General features: G+C 43.5%; 1 protein-coding gene across 1 annotated transcript; it reads left to right on the forward strand.

Annotated features, from left to right (window-relative positions):
* The first annotated feature begins 414 nt into the window (after window positions 1-414).
* On the forward strand, window positions 415-3,456 carry LOC127781481 (transcription factor bHLH130-like). The gene is made up of 6 exons (XM_052308438.1): window positions 415-1,435; window positions 1,595-1,956; window positions 2,042-2,203; window positions 2,335-2,400; window positions 2,594-2,662; window positions 2,921-3,456. Exons 1-6 carry the CDS (start codon window positions 964-966, stop codon window positions 2,981-2,983), a joined length of 1,194 nt encoding a protein of 397 aa, XP_052164398.1. The 5' UTR covers window positions 415-963; the 3' UTR covers window positions 2,984-3,456.
* The last annotated feature ends 12,760 nt before the right edge of the window (window positions 3,457-16,216 follow it).

Consider the following 16,216-nt stretch of genomic DNA (forward strand, 5'->3'; position numbering starts at 1 on the left):
AATGTGGTGCTATAGTAATATTTGCTAATGATGGATTAATTATACTTAATAAATTTGTCTCGCGGTCTACTAATGGACATTGTAATTAGTTTTTTATTAGTACCTGAATATCACATGCAACACTATATAATACCGGATATGATACGTGAAAACTTTACACCCAGATCTAAATAACTCCTCAATCGATTAGATTAGTAGGTAGTACAGTAGTCCGAGGGTTCAGGCAGCAAAGCAAACTGGGAAGACCGCGCACCACACCAAGCAAGTCATGTTGTCAACCAACGAAGGGGGCATTTCGGTAAACTCGCACCTAGGGGGCGAAAGCAACCGCGACGGCGAGGGCATTGTCGTAATTGTAAAGCCACGAGAGAGGGCGCTCACTCCCACACCACGATATATAAAAATTCGCTCCACGCACACACGATCGCATCCCCCCGCAAAAGCAATCCGCCGATTAAACTAACCCCAAAAAAAAAAAAAAAAACTACTCCTCCTCCTCGCCCAACCCCGCAAAAGCAGCGGCGACCTCGCGAAGCCAAGCCACCACCACTTCTTCTTCCTTCGCTCGCTCGCGTATTCTTGGTTTATTTTTATTTTCTGCTGCTGCTGCCGCTCTCAAACTTTTTATTGCTTTTTGGGTGCTCATTTCCTCGCCGTAAAGAAGCGTGGAGGAGGAGGAGGCGTAGCTTGAGAGGCTGGAGAGATCGATCGGGAGAGATCGATCGGGAGAGCTTAGCAATAGCAGCAAAAGTGATTGGAGTTGAGCTTGTCCGTCTTGGAAAGTCGCTGATCTTTCCTTGTTTACTTTCTTCTTTTTATCGCTTTCTTGTGTTGCTGAATTGAGGTTGTGTGGGCGGCCATGGCGAGGAGGCGGAGATAGGGTGGTTGGTGTTGTTGTTGTTTGATTTGGTGGGTTTGAGGTGGAGAATTGGAGTTTCGTTGGAGAAGAGAGGAGGGAAGGGGATGTACGGCTCGCCGGTTTCCAAGGATCTGAACCTCCCGGTGCAGCCGCCGGCGATGAGCTCGTCGGGCTTGCTGCGGTACAGATCGGCGCCGAGCACGCTGCTCGCCGAGTTCTGCGACGACTTCCTCCCGCCCGCCGCCGCGCCCCGCGCCGCCAGCCCCGACGCCGACAACGTCTTCTCCCGCTTCCTCGCCGACCACCAGATCCGCGACAAGTCTCCCCCCGCCACCGCCACCGCCGCCGCCGCTCACTTCCCCGACGACCCCACCATGGCCACCCAGCACCACCACCAGCAGCAGCAGATGATGTTCCAGCACCACCCGCAGCAGATGGCCTCTGTCGAGGGGCTCTACCGCACCGTCAGCTCCACCGGGATTGACGCCGCCACCGCCGCCGGCGGCGGCGGCGGCGGGCTGCTCCGGCAGAGTAGCTCGCCCGCCGGATTCCTCAATCATTTGAACATGGACAACGGTTAGTAGTACTACTTCCTTAATTCTCTCCTTCTTTTGGTAATGGTAGTTGCACACACGCCTACTTGCTTCGGCAGCAGCAATTATTACTGTTCTTGCTCGAGTTCTTCTCGGGAACATTTCCATTTCCGGAACTGAGTCCCGCGCTGTTCGGTTTCAGGGTACGGGAGCATGCTGCGGGCGGGCATGGCGGCGGCAGCCGGCGGCGGCGGCGGGGTGGGGTTCAGGAACGGCGCGAACGCCGCCGCCGCGGCCGACTCCCCCGGCGGCAGCGGGGGCAGGCTGAAGGGGCAGCTCAGCTTCTCGTCGCGGCAGGGCTCGCTCATGTCGCAGATCTCGGAGATGGGCAGCGAGGAGCTCGGTGGGAGCAGCCCCGAGGGCGCCGGTGGCGGCGGCGGCGGCGGTGGCCGGGGTTACCTCTCCGGGTACCCGATGAGCTCCGGGTGGGAGGAGTCGTCGCTCATGTCGGACACGAACATCTCCGGCGTGAAGCGCCAGCGCGACTCGTCGGAGCCGTCCCAGGTTCGATTCACAAAATTCCCATCGATTCCGTTGATAGATGATTTGTACAAGAAACTGACGACGACGATTTGTGGCGGTGGCGCAGAACGGAGGCGGCGGCGGCGGCCTGGCTCACCAGTTCAGCCTGCCGAAGACCTCGTCGGAGATGGCGGCCATCGAGAAGTTCCTCCAGTTCCAGGACGCGGTGCCCTGCAAGATCCGCGCCAAGCGCGGCTGCGCCACGCACCCGCGCAGCATCGCCGAGCGGGTAAAAAACAACAACAAAATTCCTCTTCACCCTCCTCACCGCACCGCACAGCACAAATTCGTTAATATCAAACGAGCAGCAGCAGCCAGCAGGTGACTGATCTGATCCCGTGATGTTGATCTTTGCCATAGGTGAGGAGGACAAGGATCAGCGAGCGAATCAGGAAGCTGCAAGAACTCGTGCCAAACATGGACAAGGTACTGATGAGTACTACACACCTCTCTCTCTCTCTCTCTCTCTCTCTCTCTCTCTCTCTTCCCCAATAGGCAATAGAACAGTGTTTGGTTAGCAAATAGTAGCAGTAGTAGCAGCAAATCTGCAAATGTGCAGTACAAGGACCACTCCAAAATTAACCTATCCGAAACCTGAAACGTTTCCGTTTTCCTGCAGCAAACCAACACAGCTGACATGCTGGATTTGGCTGTTGACTACATCAAGGATCTTCAGAAGCAGGTCAAGGTAAGCTGATTAGCAATAATCTCCCTTTTAATCCCGCAATTAATTAGAAACGCCATCTATATCATCTGTAGCTTGTAATTAGATTAGTCAACCTATCCTGGCCACTGAGGTCCAAATCAACATGGCCGCTTTGCCCTGTGACTGAGGGTGAAGGGTACTTTTTATTGGTCTTATCCAAAGTTACGCTGCACAATCCACAGATCCAGTACTGAGATTTGACAGTTACTCATTGCAAATTGTCATCTCTGTTCATCGCAGGGATTAAACGACAGCCGAGCTAACTGCACCTGCTCAGCGAAGCATCAGCAGTACTCTGGCTAGAAAGCTTTGTACGAGTCATGGAGACTTCAGAAAAGAACACAAGATTGTTTTGGAGATTAGGCAGGACTGAGACGATCTCTAAAGATGTGTAATGGTTAATTTCATTTGTTTGGGGGGGGGGGGGGGTTTAATTAGAGAGGCACATGGAAGAAAAGGCTCTTGTGTGCCAAAGCACTGTATAAGCAAAGGGCAATGGAGCAGTGGCATCATCAGGATTCAAGTGATAAAAAGAAAAAGGAAAAACAAGGGAGAAAAAGGGTGGGAGATGGGTGAAACAATTGTATAGTTTTCTTGTAACTTTTGCCATATATACCCCTGCATGCCCCATGTCCAGTGCATTTTCGATAGAAATTTATTACTGCTAGTAGTTTGTAGGTTAGTAGTCTCATTTAACACCATGGCTCTCGCCGACCTGCTCATCTCACTAATAAATATTATTGCAGTGGCTTTGCCCCTTGCTTTTTTGCGGTCAAGTTGTTGCAAGGAGTATATGATCATCATCAAGTGGTGAAAGCCATTTTTTCACTGTTTGTTTGTTTTTTTTTACTTGGCCTCAGGTGTTTATATCATGAGAGGAAAAGGTAGCGAGATTTTGTGCCCTTCTTTTCAACAGTTATCTGATTTAAAAGGTCGGCCGATGCGTTCACGGAACCTGGAAAGGAGGTTCAATGAACGAAAGATACATGTCGTCGCCTTCTTTTTTGGTGTTTCTTGATTATATTGTTTTTCTTGTTTTTAAATGTGAATTGTCACTGTCATTTCATCTGCTCCAAAAGAAATATGTCTATCTCATTCTCATCTCGAAACCAATGAGCGCCGTGGTTTGCGGGAACTCTCCAAGCATTTTGGGGCCATGGTTTTCTCTGTTCGTCCGTGATACTTTTCTAATGTTTCTATTTGGTCATGTATTTGGTATGAAAATCTTTGTATTTGGGAGGAAAAAGGAAAGAAAAAGAAAGGCTGATGGAAGAGTGTGAGGAGGAGAGAGGGATGGGGTCAATTAATTTGTGAAAGCGGCTGCACTAGACCTATTTTGATCACAAGACCAAAGAAAAATGATTGGTTGGATTTTTATCTAATAAGGCAGAAAAGTGCGGGCATCAGATTATTTAATCGTGGAATCGATGTGTGATTTTTTGGGAATTATCTGGTAGTACATTCAGATTAAGGAGGCTATAATAGGGAAAATGATTTCCAAGTTCTGCTAGAATTGAAATGATATCTCTTACTCCTTCTGTCCTAAAATATAAAAACTTTTCTATTAATATTTTTGTCTCAACTGATCACAATCCTCCACCATTCAATTTCATATTTTCCTTCAATTCTTAATTAATTACAATATTTCACCATTTAATTCTACCTACTTTCTTAACAACTATATCAAACTCTAAAACTCATTATATTCTGGGATGGATGTAGTATAACGTTATTCTGTATTGAACCGTTATTAGCAGGAAATACTAAGGGTCTGTTTGGTAGAGTTTCAACTACTAAATTTAGCCCCAGGAATTAGATCTGTAGTGGAGTTGTGGAGCAGCCAAAACCCAACTCCACCTCTCTAGTTCATTTTGTGAGAACGCTCCACTCAGCTTCTATTTTAGCTGAAGCTGAAATTGTTTGGCTAGGCTCTACCTCTAGAAGAGGTGGAGTTGAAGAGCTAGAGCTATGCCAAACAGGCTCTAACTAGAATCAAAATTCCTTAAAAAATGTTTCATAATATCATGTTTGAGTAAAAAAAATTATGCTTGAGTGAATTAAATAAAATTGTATAAAGTTTGATTTCTTTGAAGCCTTTTTTTCAACTTTTTTTTTGAAGTCGTATGAAGTTCGATTTGTGAGTATTATAGGTTATGTTTAAATACAGGGGTGTCACATCAGATATACGGATACAGATTTGAAGTATTAAACGTACACTAATGGCAAAACAAATTACAGAATCCGCATGTAAACTACGAGACGAATTTATTAAGTCTAATTAATCCGTCCTTAGAAAATATTTACTGTAGCACCATATTGTCAAATCATGGAGCAATTAGGCTTAAAATATTCGTCTCGCAATATGTGTAATTACTTATATTTTTTATTTATATTTAATGCTCATGCATGTGTTCAAATATTCGATGTGACAGGGTGAAAATTTTGACTAGGGGTGTAGGTGTGTTTAGTTCTCGCCAAAATTGGAAGTTTGATTGAAATTGGAACGATGTGACGGAAAGTTTAAAGTTTATGGCCTGGTTTAATTCCCAACTTTTTCTTCAAACTTCCAACTTTTCTATTACATTAAAACTTTCATACATATACAAATTTCCAACTTTTCCATCACATCATTTCAATTTTAATTAAACTTTGTATTTTGGTGTGCACTAAACACACCTATGTGTGTAGAAAAATTTTAATACGATAGAAAAGTTGAAAGTTTGAAGAAAAAGTTAGTAACTAGATTCGGCCGCAGTACAACCCAGATATATGCTTGCGAATCCTTTTTCTGGGGAAAGTATAGACCCATGATACCGCACGTATTCCTGAATGACAGATGCGGCGTGTGGGTAGTCGACTAGTCGTCGCCGTATATGATTGAGATCTACCTTTACGTGCGCCTTTCTTACCGCACACGCGACGCGAGCGTACGCGAGAGAAAAGTCTCCCGCGCGTCCTGGTCCCCCCTCCGTGCGGTGCGAACGGACGCCCCGCGCCGTTTTCCCAGACGAAACGGGGGCCTCCGCGGCCGGTGCGCGTCCGCCTCGGCGGCGGCGGCGAGGGGCGGGGAGCGATCTGGGCCGCCCGATGGAGCGATCGGACGGCTGCGGGCGAGTCCGTTCCGCGAGAACGCGACCGCGACGGCGACGGGGACGGCGACGCGGGCGGAAGGCACGCATCTCTGCCGGTGCCGGGCGTCCCCGTATTCATTTCGCAGCGGAGACTTTTGGGGTGTGTAGTTGGGTTCCGTGGTGATTGGCCAAGAGGTGCCCGATTTTGACGGCGCTGTCGCGGCAAAAAAAAAAAAAAAACTTAGCTTATTATTTCTTTTTCAGGATACCCTCTCCTCTTTTTTTTTTTGCTCGGCGATGAGCCCTGTGCGGCTATGCCTGTCACGGTAACTGAATCCACCCAACTCGAAAAAAATCTCGCCGGCCTTTTCAAAAGAAACCTTTCTTAAGATATTTGTAACACAACTTTTTTAAGTTTATTCCTCCGTTCTAAAGATATAACACATTCTAATATTACGAGTCTGAAAAATATCTTATATTTTTAAATGAAGGAAGCAACATATCCTACTACTTTTCGTAGTAGTAGCATATGTCTAATTTGGTACTAAGTTTTATAGCGGTAGGATGTGTCCCTGTGCTTTGAAAGTACATCATCCGTTTCATATTATAAGTTATTTATTTTTTTAAACTTTTGTAAGTTTGATTAAATTTATAGAAAAAATATTATTATTTTAACGCGAAACAAACATATTATAAAACTAAATATATTTGAAACTAATTTCATATTTTATATATTATTTTTTTAATAAATTTGATTAAATCTAATAAAGTTCAAACTAGAAGAAAAATCAAACGTGAAAGGAAGGAGTAATCGGATTTGTTTTCACGCGTACAAACAGACAGGGGGGAAATGTTAGGCAAGGAGGTGGATCATGGACGCAAAGACGGTGAAAAACGAGGTGATTCGTTTCCACTGTTGTCCTGTGAGTACTGGACCATGTCACTGTTACTATTGCATCTCAAGTCCTTCATGCGTTGCGCCTGGACTGGGTGGTGCACAGACGTCCAGTGACTGCACATATTCCAGGAGTACTACAGCGGTGGATCGCTTTTGATTGGGTTGGACAGTGTGTTCAATTATTAGTTAGCAGACTTTAAAAAGTCGTTTCCTGTGTTGTGAATATGTTCCCTTTTTCTTCCTGATCAGGATATGTGGTGAAAAGTCAAATGGATTTTTAATTGCTCTTGCAAGGAAGAGCGGGAAAAGTCAAAGGGATGTTTAAATAAGCCCGTACTGTTAAAAAAAAGTGGAGTCAATGTATTATGAAATTGAGGATTGTCAACCCAAAAATATGAATTTATATGATCCAATGAAGTCAACGCCGGCTGAGATAGATTGGAACTTTTGAAGCTTCAATTCATACTAGGATGCCGTGCACCCTGGCCAACCCAACTCACCAGGATGCAACCCTCATACCTAATGAGATGACTTGAGTTTTTGAGGTAGCAAAAACTTTAGGTGTAGAGTGGCATGTGGTCAATCAAGACAGACAATCACATATGAGTAGTTAGATTTAAACACTAAAAGAAACATGTGCTTAGTAGATTGAGGCAAGATACTAATAAAATTTTAAGTTGCCCTGATTCCTCATCCGAGTCAACAAACAGGGTGAAACTCCCACCAATCAGGACGATGCCATATCGAGGATGCAAGATACTTCATTCGTGTCAATATAAGTACAATTTAAAATAGATATAACATATTATAGGACTATGAATATATCAACAAATATCTATTTAAATTCGTAGTCCTAAAATATCTTAGTAAATCTGTACTAGGTTGTATTTATAGTGGGACAGAGAAAATAGAGTAGGAGTAGTTAGTAATAGTAAGGTATAAATTCAGTCAGAGAAGATAACGACGCAGGAGCTATCACGTCAGACAGACGTAGGGGTGCCGCCACAGGCTAAGGCCTTTGACAGTGCTCCTAGCTTTTTTTTTTAATAATGGAATAAACATATCGGCCTTTGCTCAACCAGAACTACAGCTAATTATTATAAAGTATCACTCTAAAAAAGAGTGTAGTTCAAATAGAATGAAACACACCCAACAAAATAAAAAAGCAAAACCAAAATAGGAGTACATATTTATTTAAGTCTATTTATGAATCTCCATCTATAGTTTGTAAAAAGTTGCATAACCGTCGTCTCTAGCTGGAGGGTTACCTTGTTTGTCAGCTATACCAAATTCTGACATGGATGAAAAAAGGTGGTGAGGCCCATGTCTTTGCTAAGGTTTGCATTTCCTAGCTAGGATGCGGTGTCCTCAGGCTAAAAAAAAGAAACTGTGAGTGGTCTCCTCACAGCTGCGCGTGCTACTACTGCCGTCACAGCGGTGCGGCGACGGCGAGGAAGGAGCGGGTGGTGAGGGAGAGCCACCGAGGTCGCCGCCGTGCCATCTCCTCGTCACTGCGCTCCATCTCCTCGCCGCTGCCTTCCTCCTCCTCGGCTTGGCGCGACGAGACGAGACCTCGCCATGGCGAGTCGCTGGCCGCGTCGGCCACGCCGCCCGCCGATCCGGCTGCTCGGAGCTCGCTGGTCACGCCGCCCCCGATCTGGTCACCCGGAGCTCGCCGGCCACGAGCGGCCCTGCCGCTCCTCCGCTTGCCGCTTGCCGGAGATGAGCCCGAGGTTGCTGTTGCCGCTCTACGTCGCGACGGCCCGGCCTGCTCCGCTCGGCGCTTGAGTTTGATCCCACCGCTGAAGCTCCACCGCCGCCGAGCTCAGTCCGCCCACCACCGCGCGCGAGGCTCTGTCGGATCCTGTGTAGTAACCTGCACTGTGAGAGATATGGATTCATTGTGTATCCATCCTACGTAGTATACGAGATAACTCAAATAAGGTGTTTGCACTGCTACTGCCCTGAAATGGCTCACAAAAGAGAATTTGCTTAAATAAAAGGAAAAAAAGGAGAATAGCAACGCCGACAACAACTTTGGTCGGCCGGTTAGCCACGTCTGCAGTTAACATTGGCCTCCCATTTCTTTCCTGAAAAGGAGAAGAACGAATTGATTAATGTAGTAGTTCTCTAGCCTGCAAGTGATGGACCCGCCCGGCCGGTCGATCGGCTGCCTCCTGCAGCATACCGCACACGTACAGTGTGTTCCAACCGGGCACTGGTGGCAGCGGCACCAGCATCCGGTCTCACGACGACGGAGAGTTGAGCCGAACCGCACGGAGGATCGCCGATTTTCGTGATGCGAATCATGCGATTTGCGGGGGAGATCATCATCGTGATCGATCGCGCACTTTGGGCGAGTTGGGCGGCGATCCAGCCCGGCGTAAGTTAACGCGAAGTGAGTACACGCGAACAAGGTTATCAGTATCAAGACAGTAAGTAATACCGTTTTGTCCAAAGTAGTATCGTATTATAAAATCGTATCGTAGTATTGTGATATTATCAAATTTTCTTTTTTTAAGTATAATTAATATTTGTATTAATTATATATATATATATATACTATATAAAAAAATATAGGGGCTCTTCAGATTAATTCCATTTTTAACCATACTAATTTTTGGCAAAGTTGCTAAAAAGTGCCTACGTTTAGTTTATTGTCAAACTTTAGTAAATACATAAGAATTTTTGTTAATATTGCTAACTTGCCAAAATTTTGACATTACCAAAATTTGATAAGGTTTATTTTGGCTACCAAAATATATATCAAGACATTTATTAAGAGAAACCATATTAGTTTTGATATATTTAACTGATTTCTATATAAACTTTAGCATACTGATTTACATTATTTTCATACCATCTTAGTTTAAATAATATTTTATAGGATTGTAAGGATAGTAGAATCGGAGTATCATCTAAGATTTCGTAGGATCGTGTGGTAATGAATAGTAGGATTAAGATAGCATGGAAATTAAGATACAATATAGGTTCAGTATCGTTTCAGCTTGATAAAATCGTAAGGTGTGTTTAGCTCCTGAAAAAAGTTAGAAGTTTGAAGAAAGTTAGGAGTTTGAAAAAAAAAAGTTAGAAGTTTACATGTGTAGGAAAATTTTTGATGTGATATTATGTGATGGAAAGTTAGAAATAGGGAAAAACTAAACACGACCGTAGTATCCTAAGATTAATAGAATACGGATCGAGATATTGCACGCGACTAGACTGGGAATAATACTACCAGTACAGGCACTGTAGTAGCACTGTAGCAGTAGCTAGCGTTTCAATGCTGCGTCTCCAGTGCATTGGAAGGTTCTGCGCGGCGGAGAGGGTGCGTCCGCGTGCAACGCACCTGCAGCTAGCGCATTAACGTCTAACGACAGCCTTGTTGGTGGTGTTTGTTATTGGCGTTTGCAGCGAGATGGCAGGCTCGTGTCGGTGGGGCGGATGCAATGCACGGGATCGTGGTGCGCACACGCCCCGGCCCGCCACACACTCTAGAATAGTGGAATATAAGGTAACCCGATTATCTATATACTCTCTATAAGAAATTTATGTCAGCATATTTTCCTACTTAGAAGAGATTAAATGAAGAGAGAGCAAAACTATCTACTAACCTGGAGATAGTCTATAGAGAAAAACAAGGCAATAGATTAGAGAGCTATAGATACCCATATAGACATACTATTGAGATGGTTTAGTATTAATCCAGTCTATTGCTGAGATATATATATTGTATAGAGAGCACCTTAGAGCAAGGATAATAGTGGGCTATAAGCAAGCTATATGTTTATGTGAAAGAGAGAGATAAGCAAAAGTGGGGAGTGTTGGCTCTCATGCAAGAGCTAACTGTACACGAACTCTAAGAAATATGCATTAAATTCATGGTGAGAGAAAGAGAAAGGATGAAGAAAATAAAGATAACCTTATAGCCAACCTACTATACATGTTAGTTTTAACACTGACTAATAGTAAGTAGTGAGCTCTACTATTAAACCTACTTTTATTTTATTATTGTGGGTGCTCTAATGGCATCGCTGAAACTGGAGGCGGAGGATGGAATTCTGCATGCCGCCGGCTGTTCGATCCGTTCCAGAAACTTCGGTGCAGCGAACGAACGGCATGAATGCGGTTTGAGTAAGTTCGAAATTAATGAATGTGCTCAATCTAAAAGCGAGTTTTACTGTACCACTGTTTGTGTTTGGTGAGACGATTTTTGCTTTGGTTTACTGTACCTAAATGCGCTGGAGCCCTTGGAGGCCATCCTACAACTGTGGTTCGTTCAAATAGTGAAACAGGGAGCCATGACCTGACCCCAACTGGCAAGTGGCAACTGCGACGGTAGAGAGCGCGACGCGATATCCATCCAACGAGACGGACGGCGCATGCATGGGCACGTAGCAGCAAAAGCTCTTGGACGTTGGAGCCACAGGACTAGGCTGTGTTATTTGTTAGTCCCCAACTCACCTCTCCCACACGCACGCTTTTTAAATTACTAAACAGTATAATTTTTACAAAAATTTTCTATAAAAAATTGCTTTAAAAAATACATATTAATATTTTTTTAAAAAAATAGTAAATACTTAATTAATCATAAGAAAATGTGTTGCTCCGTTTTACCTGCGTAATAGGTGAGTTTCTACCCTCACCTCCCGAACATAGCCTAAGGTCTAAAACTCCCACTACGGACATTAGGAACATGTGAGTCCCCACAGAGCCTCCTCTAAAAGTACTTATCATACTCCCTCCGTATTCGTAAAAGAAGTCGTTTTGGACAGCGACACGGTCTCTAAAATACAACTTTGACTTCTTATTTCTATAAAAAAATTTATTGAAAATTGATATAGGTATACTTTTATAAAAATATTATTCAAGGCAAATCTTTTCATATAATTTTTATATTTTTAAACTCAACAACTTGAGAGTATTTATATTCCTAAGGTTTGACTTAAACATTGCCCTAAACGACTTTCTTTACTAGCACAGAGGGAATACATCTATAAGAAATGAAGGTTTATATTTTATATAGTTTATTTAGCCCCACATGCTATTTTATTCCGGATCCGCGAGGCGACCACGGCGATAGCCGGATAGCCAGGCAGGAGACAGCGCGGCATTGCATCCGGCACGGCGCGACCATGGCAGTATGCGGCATCCGGCGTGGCAGTATGGGCAGCGTGCCGTGCGGCGGGACACGCAGACGCCGGCGCCTGTAGGCTGTGTAGGCTGAGAGCCGCTGCTGATGCTGAGAGGTGAGTCGGCCATTCCGGGCTGCTTTCGCGTGAAAGCCGTGGACTGAAGATGTGACGGTTGCTGGGCCGGATTTGTGAACGGACGCCACTTAGATGGAGTTGGACTAGCGCACAAGGCCGAAATGCTCGGCCTGATGCCCGTGACCCGCCTCAACTGGAATAAGTCTACATTGCTTCCCTCAACTCATATCCCTGGTTGAATCGCATCCCTCAACCGCAAAACCGGGTATAACTCATCCACTAACTCTCAAAACCGTTGCAAATCAACCCCCTTAGTGATTTCGGAGACGGTTTTGTCCCACGTAGAATCTTTGACCCCGTTGACCGGCTGAGTCAGCTTGTGTGACCTACACGAATAAGCATAAAAATGAGCCACTGTCAGCAACAAGGCCGCCTCCTACACCGTGACCGGAGATGCATAAGATGACAGCGGCGCTGGCACCGGAGCTGCATCAGATGACGGCGGCACGGCTACCTGCTTCATCACCGGAGATGCATCAGATGACGGCGACAGCGCGGGCAGCAACAGGAGAGGAGCAGGAGCCTCGCTCGCGGCCGCCGCCGCCCCACGTCGGCGCGCGGCGCCTCTGCCCCTCCACTTCACGACGCTCGCAGCAAGCTCTTCCATGACCGGAACAATCACGAGCTCCAACCTACTCGTTCCCCCGTACCTGCATGTCGAGCCGCGCCAACTGCTGGGAGTACTCCTCCAGCAAATCTTTCATCGCTTCCCCTATCTGACGTGTTTGGATTATTCATCCACAAACCGTCAGCGGCATGCAGACAGCACCTGAACACGCAGACTGCCTCCGCTCTGTCCGCGTCCTAGCCGTGCTGCCCCGACGATGCCGTCGTCGTATGACGAATTTTGCCATACTCGGTGAGGAATTGAACCAGGTGACAAATTTGCTTGGAGTTAATTACTTAATTTGCTTCCACCACCTACTCACTGCGTCTCCTATCTCAGTAACCTACGTATACAAATCCACAATTCCACATTAACAGTTTAACACTAGTAACACATGAGCTTGTTTACCGAGGACGAATCGATTGATGAATGCGGTGGTAGTGCCGTAGTGGTCGTCTCACCATCAAGGTATCCACTGTGATCTCTAGCTGCTGGAGTCGCCGGAGCAACTCAAGCAACGTGGTGAGTAGCTCGGCATGATTGAGTGTTGGACACACGAAGGCGATGGCCATGCCATCTCAGATCCGCCACCCAGAACGCTTCTTTAGGGCTGTTCACTTTGATTAAAAAAAAAACCTTATTAAAATTTGGCATTGCCAAATTTTTTTTGCAACTTACCAAAATTTTGGCAGAATTTCTTATATAGTTACCAAAATTTAGCAGCAAACTAAATGTAACCACTTTTTTTTTGGCAACTTTGCCAAAATTTGATAAGGTTGAAAATGACATCAAAGTGAACAGGCCCTTATTATCCACGGCGAGTCCTCGTGACTTCCGACCGGTTTGCCATCTCCGCTCGATGCACGCTGCCATCGTCTGTGGAGTTCCGCCGCCCAAAAGAAAGGTAAGAAGTCGCTGACAGGTGGGGCCTACAAACTAACTCCGCCTATTAACATGGTCAAAACTGCCACGTCGGATGAAACCACCTCCAAAACTATCGAATGAGTCAATTTGTACCGGTTTTTGAAGATGGCGGATGTTTTTTTACCCGGTTTTGCGGTTGAGGGATGTGATTCAACCAGCAGCAAGAGTTGAGGGTGGCAAAGTAGACTTATTCCCCTTCAACTGGACAAGGTACTCTAACACGGGTGAGGTCCATGGGCCGAAAAATGTTGGCTGCGCATGGACCGTCATCCCTTTCCTCTATCTTGGCATGGACCTCAAGTACGGTGAGTCGGTGAGGACTGAGCACTGGAGAACAATTGGTGTAGTCTTTGTCGAACGGCTACCCTAATAATTACAGGTTCCCGAATGTACGAGCACATGCATTACGGCCAAGTTTGAAACAAAGAATTTGTGAAAAAGAATTGCATGCATTCCCTCTGTTATAACAAATTTTAGGCATAGAGACTGTTATTAAAAAACTAGATAGAAAATCCAATGAATAATACGGTAGTTTAGTGATAAAATCACATTAGTTGCTAAAGTTTGAACTCATGACGGACGGAGGAGTAGGATTTTAACTCCTTAGAACATATTCTATTTGGCCCTTTAAACTAAAGGATCGGGCTTTTTCCTAAACCATACGGAATTATTTCAAAATGGCTCATATGAAAAATCTGGAGAAAAGCTAGTAAAAGCCATAACATCTTGAAATCTTTTTTTTTCGAATCTCTCTCTCTCTCTCTCATCGAATTCGATGTTTTTCCTAATATCTATCCAAACGGTTATTGTTTTGTCTTGTTCAGTTTCAAAAAACTGTTTTGTCTTGTAATGTTCTGTTTTGCATATGTATTTTTATAAAAATGTTGTTTTTTTTTCTATTCCCCTGCTTTACTATTCGTGCGTTTCAAGTGGGGCCCTTCAAGAAACAAATTCCTCCCATGCACTGTTGGAGATGATCAACAGCAGAACTAGAAAAGTAGAAAGAGAAACGAAGTGAAAACATGAATTGTTCCTATGGCGCGCAGATGCTGTACAGTGTAAACAAGGCAGATTATAAGATTAACAAATTGTGTTGTACAACCAAATTACTCCTGCGGACTGTTAATACTTATCGTTTTGGACTAGAGCTAAGAACACGGTAGTCAAAAATCAACTTTGACCGGCATGTTCTATTATAATATATATAGAAATATCGACAAAAATAAGATATTATTGAAGTATATTTTAAGACTAATCTATACATATGATCTTCGTATTTCTAAGATAAATATTTTAGAAATTGCTACTGCATGAAGTTGTGCTTTCGCGGGACTATAACTATCTTTTTTTTATTGGTGTTTAAGTATAATCTATTACTAATATTATGTCACTGAAGAATTTGCTGTGAAAAATATATAAACTATATGTTTGTTTCAAGAAACAAATGTTTTTATCATTTCTCTCAACCATACAACATTTATTTTTTTCTTTATTTCTTATGTGTATCTTCTTTGCTTTATATCTCTCTCCCACATATGAAGGAGACACTGGAAAACTCCAGAACACCATCTTTTATCCAATGGCTGAGATTTATTCTACCTGTTTTGTTTGCTTCTTGATTTAACGGCTATTATTTATTGGATGATGTGGCTCATTCTTGTTATGTTCTAGACTAAAACTGAGAACATGGTAGTCAAAAATCAACTTTGACCAGCATTTTTTATTATTATATATATAGAAATATCAACAAACATAAGATTTTATTGAAGTGTATTTTAAGACTAATCTATACATATGATCTTCATATTTCTAAGATAAATATTTTAGAAATTGCTAGTGCATAAAGTTGTGCATTGGCGCGACTCACTATCTTTTTTATTGCTATTTAAGAATAATCTATTATTGATATTACGTCACTGAAGAATTTGTTGTGAAAAAATTATAAAATATATGTTTGTCTCAAGAAACAAATGTTTTTACCTTTTCTCTCAACCATACAAACATTTATTTTTTCTTTATTTCTTATGTGTGTCTTTTTTGCTTTATAGCTCTCTCCCACATATGAAGAAGACACTGGAAAACTTCCAGAATGCCCTCTTTTATCCAATGGCTGAGATTTATTCTACCAATTTTGTTTGCTTCTTGATCTAACAACTATTATTTATTGGATGATGTGGCTCATTCTTGTTATGTTTTGGAATTCTCTTTTCAAAAGGTAAGATTTGTAGGCAAATATTTTAAAGTTGATTACACGCTTACTTAAGACTATTAGTGTATGTTTGTTGTTGCCTAATATTACCACAACTCAATTTGTCATAGGTGTGGTATGATAAACAAAGTGTGGTCAATAATTTGTTGGCCACAAGTGTAGTAATGTTTGGCTAGAAAATGAGTATATGACATGTAGCCCCATAAAACAAGAAAGTGTGGCTTGTCACAATTAAAACAAACAATCAAACGCTAATCAAATGCTAAGCTAATAATCCGTGGCATGACTAACATTGGTGTGACAATGAAAGGCACCAAACCAAACAGCCTGATATTAGTCCGGAGGGACCAGTGATTACTGATTACATCGTTGTACCAGTGATTCAATTTTGCTTCTTGTGGTTGCTGTAGATTTCGGCCAAAGGATGCAAGCCTGCAACACATGGTCACATATATAATTTGACAATTCAGTACGACCGTGACATATATATCAATATCAATCGGTCTGTACGATGGCGACATGAACAGAGGACGATAAGATTTTTTTTTTTTCCATGG

Source organism: Oryza glaberrima, chromosome 8 (genome assembly GCF_000147395.1).
Source record: "Oryza glaberrima chromosome 8, OglaRS2, whole genome shotgun sequence".
Taxonomy (NCBI): Eukaryota; Viridiplantae; Streptophyta; class Magnoliopsida; order Poales; family Poaceae; genus Oryza; species Oryza glaberrima.

Coding starts and splice junctions, on each gene's coding strand:
- LOC127781481 (XM_052308438.1), top strand. CDS start 964: ATGTACGGCTCGCCGGTTTCCAAGGATCTGAACCTCCCGGTGCAGCCG. Junction 1,957..2,041: donor ACTCGTCGGAGCCGTCCCAG/GTTCGATTCACA, acceptor GCGGTGGCGCAG/AACGGAGGCGGCGGCGGCGG. Junction 2,663..2,920: donor ATCTTCAGAAGCAGGTCAAG/GTAAGCTGATTA, acceptor TGTTCATCGCAG/GGATTAAACGACAGCCGAGC.